We start from the raw sequence: 8862 nt of genomic DNA on the forward strand, positions 1-8862 counted from the left end.
AGAGCTGAAAATTGCTGTTCACCAAAGGTCCCCATCCAACTTTACCGAGCTTGAGCAATTTTGCAAAGAAGAATGGGAAAAATTTCAGTTGTCCAGATGTGCAAAGCTGGTAGAGACTTATATAAATAGACTCATGGCTGTAATTGCTGCCAAAGGTTCCTCTACCAAATATTGACTCAAGGGGGTGAATTCTTATGCAATCAATTATTTTCTGTTTTGTATTTGTAATTAATTTAGAACAATTTGTAGATTTTATTTTTCACTTTGACATTATGGACTTTTTTTGTGTTGATCAGTAGCAAAAACTCCTAATTAAATCCATTTTGATTCCATGTTGTAACAATAAAATGTGGAAAAGTCCAAGGGGGGTGAATACTTTTGAGAGCCACTGTACATAAAATAAATGAGAATAGGTCAATTTTTTTTTTTTTTTTTTTTTTTTTTTTTTTTTTAAATCTTAAAATGATGCTGCATCAGCTGCAGGATAATATTAACAACTTTTATAAACGTTTCACAGTAACTGATAAAAACAGTGCCTATAAACATCACTTCTGGTGTCATTAGATCTGGCTATGTGAGGTGGAGAGAGGGAAAGAATTTCAAAAACACTATACCAGCAAGTGCCATGTAAATGTGCCTTTTTGCTGTAAAATGTTTAAACTAGGTGAGGTATACCCAGAAGACAATCGTGTAATAACTGAATAATAATAATCGATGGTAGTGTCACGCAAGTTTGTATTTGTTTGTTTTCAAAATAAAACCTGCGTGCCTATCTCAACCTTGGTCTCTATCTCCTGTCTATCAAGCAGCGAATATGCACACACGACTCCACGGTTACAGGCACACAGTTGAGATTCTGGCTAATAGTTTCACAATTACTATATTACACTGATATTTTTGAACAAAGAAAACCTTCTCTAGCCATGCTATGTAAGAAAAAAATAAACAAACATAGGTTAGGAGATTATTATGTCCTCCTCCACCCAGGCATACAAAGGTCTAATACAGTACATGTTTGTTTGCTGTATGTACTTTCTCCTCCCTGTTATACTGGGCTCAAGTTCACATGCAAACAGTAAGCCCATACAATATACCAAGCATCAATACTTTGTTTCAATTGGGGGGGGGGGGAGATAAACTCCTGCTTGAAAGTCAGCATTACTGTACTTGTTCTGTGCACAATTCTAGTTGTGTAAATGATGTCATGGTTTAGGAATTCCATCAATTATTATGCAATAGCGCAAGGGCTGGTTTAAACTCCAAAGAGGATTTTCCTATTGGCATAAAGCAGTGGCTAGTGTTTTCTTTATATTGTTTTTCAATACAAAACAAAATCACAAAGGGGCATCAAACATTATTATACTGTTTTATAAACTTTTGCAAAACAAACCGTGGTTTCCACTTAGATTATATATTATTAGCTACACTGTATACAGTATCAACAGTATGTACAAGGCAACTTTTCAAGAAATTATAGCAAGTATATCATCTGATTTGGACTTGCCTAATAATCAAGGTAACCCAATACCAATTGTATTGAACAGCAGCATCTGATAAACTAGTCTTTGAGTGAATACAGCCCACTGGGAGTTTTAAATTCCGGACATTACGAAAGTCGCTTTGTTTTGCATTTCACAACATCATACCATATCATTTCTTTACATTACCTAGCTGTATTGGTCATGGTGGATGGGAATTACAATATTTTTTGTGCAGTTTCCACATGCAGTGTAATCCACTGGAACACACTACATTCAATTAGTTTAGTGATGTCTCTACTGCCACACATGTTGGCGTGAGAGAATCCCTTAGGAGTGAACAGAACTCTAAACAGAAAGTCCCAATTGGACCCTATTACTGTAACATTAGCTACACTTATGTCGCTGAGAGCGTAGAACTCATCCCTCAGAACGTCAATGATACAGCTTTCTAAAGGTTTAAACCACAACCGCATCGACATAAACAGATTCAATATTTTAAAATCAGCGTTTCGTCTGTTTTCTTTATTTAGAAGTGTTCGGTGGCTACCGTAAGTTTGAGAGTCAATAGGGGCCAAACACAGATTAGTGCGCGAGTGACATCAAACTCCTGGAATTTTTTGTTCTGCAATTAGAATCACAGCTTCAAAAAGAATAATCATATGTCCTACATTTTATTACACTACACAGATAGCTCTGAAATAAAGTACAATAGTTCAGTTAAATTACAAGCAACAGTAGGAAAATAAATACTTGATAACTCTAGCCTAGACCAACAGTACAGGAACGTATTATTCATAAAGTAATGGAAGCTTTTAAACCACAGTGCACTGAACATGTTCTGACAAGTATAGAACCCATAACACTTGAGCAAATGATCATTTCAACTCGAGTTCCAGCAGGGTGCAAGACACAGTATAGGAACTGCCAGGACAAGTCTGAGCACTCCACTCTAAACTTAGTAACTCTTACTGCACATACATTCAAAGACCTGTAAAAGAGCTCTCAGCTGGGCTCTCACAGGAGATGCCTTCATTAAAAAGATCCATGTTGGGTGTTAAATTACCTCCAAGAGTCCCAGCTATTTATAGCTTTAGTTACGCCCCTCCCATTCAATATCTTCCAGTCCAGCATATATTTCTATATTGTTGTACGATAGCCCCTTTAAAACCACCTCCTGTACAGACCTACCATAATGTATAAAATTACAAAGGTGTGCAGCAGAGGTCTGCATAAAACTCAGCACACTGGTTGGTGTTCTTGGTGACTGCTTAGACTGATACAGTAACAAAGTTCTTCAAAACAAGGAAGAATAAGTTATTCTCTCTGTAGGGCCAAATTGGTGCCTCATATTCTTATTGGTCACGGTGCCTACACACATTACAAGTTAAAACCATTTCTCCAATGTTTTGCTCACTCCCACAGTGCTGATGTTTCATGCTACAGACACAAGTTTTGGTTTCTTCTGAAGAAATTCATCCTCAAACACTGACAAACAAGCAACATTTAAAAGATTCACTCATTTTATGGCGCATACAGATCTGAAAAATGCTTGAATGTGAGGACTGAAGCTTTCAGGACATAAACTAATGTCAAGTTCACAACCCCACATGGGAACACTCAGTTCCTCATATAGCTTTTTACCTTCTAATAGGTCTTAACACCTTGATTTATGTTCTTATCAATCTCCATACATGTCTCAGTCCAGGGGTGGAAAAAGAATCCTATTAAAAAGCAGTTTCATCCATTCCAGGTTTTACTATGAGCTTGAGTAACCTGAGTGTAAAGGTAACAAGCTCAGGTGTTTCTTATTAACCACACAAAGTAAAACCTGGAATGGATCAAACTGCTATGCAATGGGAGTCTTCCATCCCTGTAGTGAGGATCATCAACCTTTGACAGTTCACTGTTTTAGCACACTGTAGGCCTTACCAAATGTGTAGGTACACTGTGCAAGATGAATCACTCATGAAATAAATGTTACAGAACTCTAACAACTTGGGTGCTTGTTACAGTCTTGAAATAACAGGACTTTTTTTTTTTCTAAATTACAAAACCATAGCATTTATTTTTATTTGATATAAAAAAAACAAGTGAAGCAAACATGTAAACACATTATCAATTGAAAAACAGCCACAGATACCCAGCTTTCAGCCAGTAACATGTTTGACTGTGTGGAGGTGAAAAGAACAAGGAAGTGAAGAAATAAGAGACATCCTGTAGGGCAAACTGAACTGTCTTTCACCTATTGTAGTTCCAGATGTTTTAAAATGAAAATTCCTGTCTGCTATAACCCTTGTTTCCTTAAACTGCATGTTTGAAACCTACAGTATATAGCTAATGGAAGTGCAAAATGAGTAAGATTTATGTAACTATTTTGTTAGCTACACTTACTTTAAAGGCTGGTGTTTGTATTAAAATCAATTACCTCCTATTTTAAAAATCTCAGCCATGAAAACACAAGTTAGACGCCACCAAAGCATTATAGTGTCACTTTCTACTTCCTCTCTCAGACCTATGATAAAGTTTGAAAACCCAATATGAAAAACCTTACACATACTGAAATAAAAGCACTTAAAAACTTTTTTTTTTTTTTTTTTTTTAAAATAAGTGGAGTAACCTTTGAATCAGGTGAAAAATCTTACTACAGCTGGCCTAAATGCTTCATGGCAGAAACTTCAGAGGGCAAAGTTAACACAGATAGCATTGTCTGTTTGCAATGTAAACACTACTTTGCACTTCAAGTCATGCTCCATTTTGTTGAAAGCACAATAGCTTAGGTTTCAGAAAATGCATGTACAGTACCTTCCTTTCTATGATGATATAATAAACACTCCACCACTAACTTAGTACTAGCTGCTTCACTGTTGTATACCATTTATGCATGCTCAAGATCTTTTTGTCTGTCAACTTTTGCTCACTAAAGTGAAGTTTTGGTTAAAATATGTACTAATTTCACTGCACTGTACTAAATACATACTTTAATGATAAACACCGCAACTAAAGTGTTTCTCTGCTTAAAGTTGGAAGGTTTGTTGTTGAATTTAGATAGTTTTAGGTTTAAAGTTCAGTGAATTTCTACATATGATATGGAGGCTTATTTAACATTCTTTACAGCAGGAAATGCTGTAAACTATATATAAAATAATGATTCAGCAAGGCAAACGAAAGCTGCTGTTAGCAACACTCTAGTTGCATCTTGTGGTTTGTTAAATCGTATGCACTTGCAGGAGATGCTGTTATTAGAAGTTTTTCTTACATACACACCACTTGCACTCAACGTCAAAACACTTCCCAACAGTTATGCCTTTTTCGGCTTAATCGATTCCCAATAATTTGTTTCCACTAATATTCCATTTAAATCTATAGTGATCCCAGTATCAATAATAACTATTTCTATGGTACTAACGTCCATTTAACAAATGATCACATTCGCTGAAATGTAGGGTTGGTCCCAACTACTTGCTTACACTTGCAGGTATGTAGTAGGATAATTACTGTATGTCACCCAACCAGATTACTATTATTACTGTGTGTTTCTTAGCAGATGCCCTTATCCAGGATGTCTTACAATTGTTGCAAAATATCACAGTACATAAAGATATTTTTGTTATTTTTGTATAATTATTTTTGTAAAAACATGATGGACTGCCCACGGGTACATAGTGTATCAAGTAGTTGTCATTATATATTAATCTAATATATAATTTATATATATATATATATATATATATATATATATATCTATATATATATATATATATATATATATATATATAATATATATATATATATATATATATATATTATATATATATATATATATATATATATATATATATATATATACACACACACACACACACACACACAGATACACAGTGCCTTAGTATTCAGACCCCTGACCAATTCTCTCATATTACTGAATTACAAATGGTACATTGAAATTTCGTTCTGTTCGATATTTTATTTTAAAACAGTTAAACTCAAACTCAATTATTGTAAGGTGACATTGGTTTTATGTTGGGAAATATTTTTAAGAAAAATAAAAAACTGAAATATCTTGCTTGCATAAGTATTCAACCCCCACACATTAATATTTGGTAGAGCCACCTTTCACTGCAATAACAGCTTTAAGTCTTTTGGGGTAAGTATGTACCAGCTTTTCACACAGTGTCGGAGTGATTTTGGCCCATTCTTCTTGGCAGATTTGCTCCAGGTTGTTCAGGTTGGTTGGACGACGCTTGTGGACTGCAAATTTCAAACAGTGCCACAGATTCTCAATGGGATTGAGATCAGGACTTTGACTGGGCCACTGTAGGACATTCACCTTTTTGTTCTTGAGCCACTCCAATGTTGCTTTGGCCTTGTGCTTGGGATCATTGTCCTGCTGAAAGGTGAATTTCCTCCCAAGCTTCAGTTTTTTAGCGGACTGAAGCAGATTCTCTTGCAGTATTTTCCTGTATTTTGCTCCATCCATTCTCCCTTCAATTGTAACAAGATGTCCAGTCCCTGCTGATGAGAAGCATCCCCACAGCATGATGCTGCCACTACCATACTTCACTGTAGGGATGGTGTGTCTTGAGGCATGGGCAGTGTTAGGTTTGCGCCACACATAGAGCTTTTTGGCCAAAACTCAAAGCGCTATCTTGGTCTCATCTGACCACAAAACCTTTTCCCACATCACAGCTGGGTCACTCTTATGCTTTCTGCCAAACTCCATACGTGCTTTCAGATGGTACTTTTTGAGTAACGACTTCTTTCCTGCCACCCTCCCATACAGGCCAGTGTTATGCAGCGCTCTTGATATGGTTGACTGGTGCACCATTACTCCACTCCCAGCCACTGAACTCCGTAACTCCTTCAAAGTGATTGTTGGCCTCTCTGTGGCTTCTCTCACAAGTCTCCTTCTTGTTTGAGTGCTGAGTTTTGAGGGACGGCCTTTTCTTGGCAGTGCCTGGGTGGTGTGATTCAGCTTCCACTTCCTGATTATTGATCCAACTGTGCTCACTGGGATATCCAAACACTTGGATATTATTTTGTACCCTTTCCCTAATCTATGCATTTGTATTACTTTATCTCAAACTTCTGTAGAATGCTCTTTGGTCTTCATTTTCCTTCAGATTCATAGCCTTACCAATGATCCTTCAACAATGGGTTTTTATCCAGAAAATGTGACAGCAACTTTAATGGTTCACAGGTGGAGGCCAATGGTAAGGTAATTGTGTCCTCGTTTGGCCAATTTCTTTCATTGGTGCAAACTGCTAGCTTCCACAGCACAGGGGTTGAATACTTATGCATCAAAAGAAACGTATCACTTATATTTGGATAAAATTCACTACATGTGATCGAAAAATGACAAACTGTTTTAGAGCAGGTGCAGTAACTTTTTTTATTCTGCTGATTAACAATTGACGTCACGATGATGCTGCAAAACGATCTTGGGCAGGTGTTGTGACTCTTGGTCATCGAAGTTTGTGGCCTGTCATTGACAGAATGTGCTTGGTTATACCGTCTCGCCAGGTTTGAAATTGCTGGCTGTGAGCACCCAAGACGGCGAGCCACAGTACACTGAACTAGTCTAGCCTCCAGCATGCCGACTCTCTTGACAAACGTGGCATATTGTTTTTGTTGTTGTTGTTTTTTTTGTTTGTTTGTTTTTTGCGATTTTCTTTATTGCTTTTATTCAAGTTTGCAATTCAACTGCTGAAATCACTCCACATCCAGTGTACAATCAACTGTCTCACTAATTAGAGTGCATATGCTTCAGTCATACTCACTCAGGCGTGTCAAGGACGAATGACTGACTGATTAAAAAGATACCAAAAACATTTCGTCAGTGTCCATCATTTACATACCTTTTTTTTCGAAAATAAATGTTATAATAGTGATAAGTTTATTTTGATGATTGGTATACACACGTGTACACGCGCACACACATATACACACACACACACACACACACACACACACACACACACATGTATATTATATATATATAAAATAACGTCGAAACAAATGACAGTACTCATACTGTATGTAAACGACTGTCAATAGATAAGGGAGCTCGATAAATAAGTTATTCATATTGAAATAAAATATCGACAACAAATGACACTTACTTTTGGTTGCTGTGATGAGGTTTTTCCCATCCTTATTAAGTTCTTTAATAAACCTGTTGGTCTTTTCCAGCTCCGCTTCATGAGCCTTCATTCTGTCCCTGAAGGCAGGGCTGTCCAGGTAACAATCACTGAACTCCAATGGGAGAAGACCCATTGCTGCGGACAACAGAATCCCAACGCAGTGAGGAAGGCGATATGGAGATTGCAGAGATCAAAACAGCTCCAATGTCACGGTAAACTAAAAGTAATACTAGTTGCAAAACCACGACAAAAAAAAATTAATAAAAATACCTTGGGCAAGCTGTGTAACATGTAACTGTTAAAATCAACGCGCCCCCACAGTGTTAAAGGCAGTTTTACAAATCATCTTCAGTTACTTTTTTATAAGTTATAAAACCACACAGCCAACATATCCAGCTACAACGTTATTTATCTGATATGATTTAGCTTGCATGAGGAAAGAGACGGAGCATTCAAGTCCTCTCCCATAATAGGCGTGGTTCTGTTCTCATGCCTAAGGCATGGACATGAGGTTTGTTCTTATCTTCCTTACTGGTTAAATTCGCTGCCAATCAATTAATTCGCTGCCCATTTGATTAAGGTTGAGTTTATTGCCTGGGCAAGGCGGATGACAAATAAACTGTTAATGCTATTTCACATATAGGCTAACAACAGCGAACCTCATTATTTTTATATTAAAAAAAATAATTAATTACTGATAATCTGTAAACAACATGTCTCCTAATAAACAGTTTCTTTATAAAGCATACAGTAAACCAAACAAAGTCACAGGGAATAACCCAAGGGAATCCCATGGAATTCCCATGGAGATACTGATTTTTTTTGTTTTTGTTTTTAAATCCCACGGGAGATACCCCATAAATTGCCAGAGTATGTTAGATAGAAATTTAAATTTTACTAAACATATCTCGATATAATAGATTCTGTTTTCAGAAAAAAAATACAACTGATCTTGAATACACATTTACCTCTAATTGACTGGTGACATTATTTACCACCGCCTTAAGAAAACTGGATCATTCTGCATTAAGTTTATAACCAACCTGGGTTATTCTGTTCACTGGTCTGTCTTTATATGCGAAGACCTTAAAACACCCCCCCCCCCCCCACCCCCTCCAAAAAAAAAAAAAAAAAAAATTATCTTAATTTGAATTACTTCTAGTAGGATTTACATCTGGACTGTTTTAAATTTCTCACTTCCTTTCTTGCGGAATTTGGAAAAAAAAAGTCATTCAATTTCC

General features: G+C 36.5%; 1 protein-coding gene across 4 annotated transcripts in view; it reads right to left on the reverse strand.

Moving 5' to 3' along the window:
* LOC121296876 (rho GTPase-activating protein 10-like) overlaps positions 1 to 8060 on the reverse strand; it is an 80574-nt gene extending 72514 nt beyond the window's left edge. For 2 of the 4 annotated variants that reach the window (XM_041222787.1, XM_041222769.1), the window contains exon 1: positions 7601 to 8057. In XM_041222787.1, the coding sequence (XP_041078721.1) occupies positions 7601 to 7754 (154 nt within the window). In that variant the 5' untranslated portion in view covers positions 7755 to 8057. Of the gene's footprint in view, positions 1 to 7600 lie in introns of all 4 variants that reach the window. The other 2 variants (XM_041222778.1, XM_041222793.1) reach the window with 2 other exon arrangements.
* Positions 8061 to 8862: the final 802 nt, after the last annotated feature.

The sequence above is a fragment of the Polyodon spathula genome, chromosome 2 (assembly GCF_017654505.1).
Source record: "Polyodon spathula isolate WHYD16114869_AA chromosome 2, ASM1765450v1, whole genome shotgun sequence".
NCBI classification, from domain to species: Eukaryota; Metazoa; Chordata; class Actinopteri; order Acipenseriformes; family Polyodontidae; genus Polyodon; species Polyodon spathula.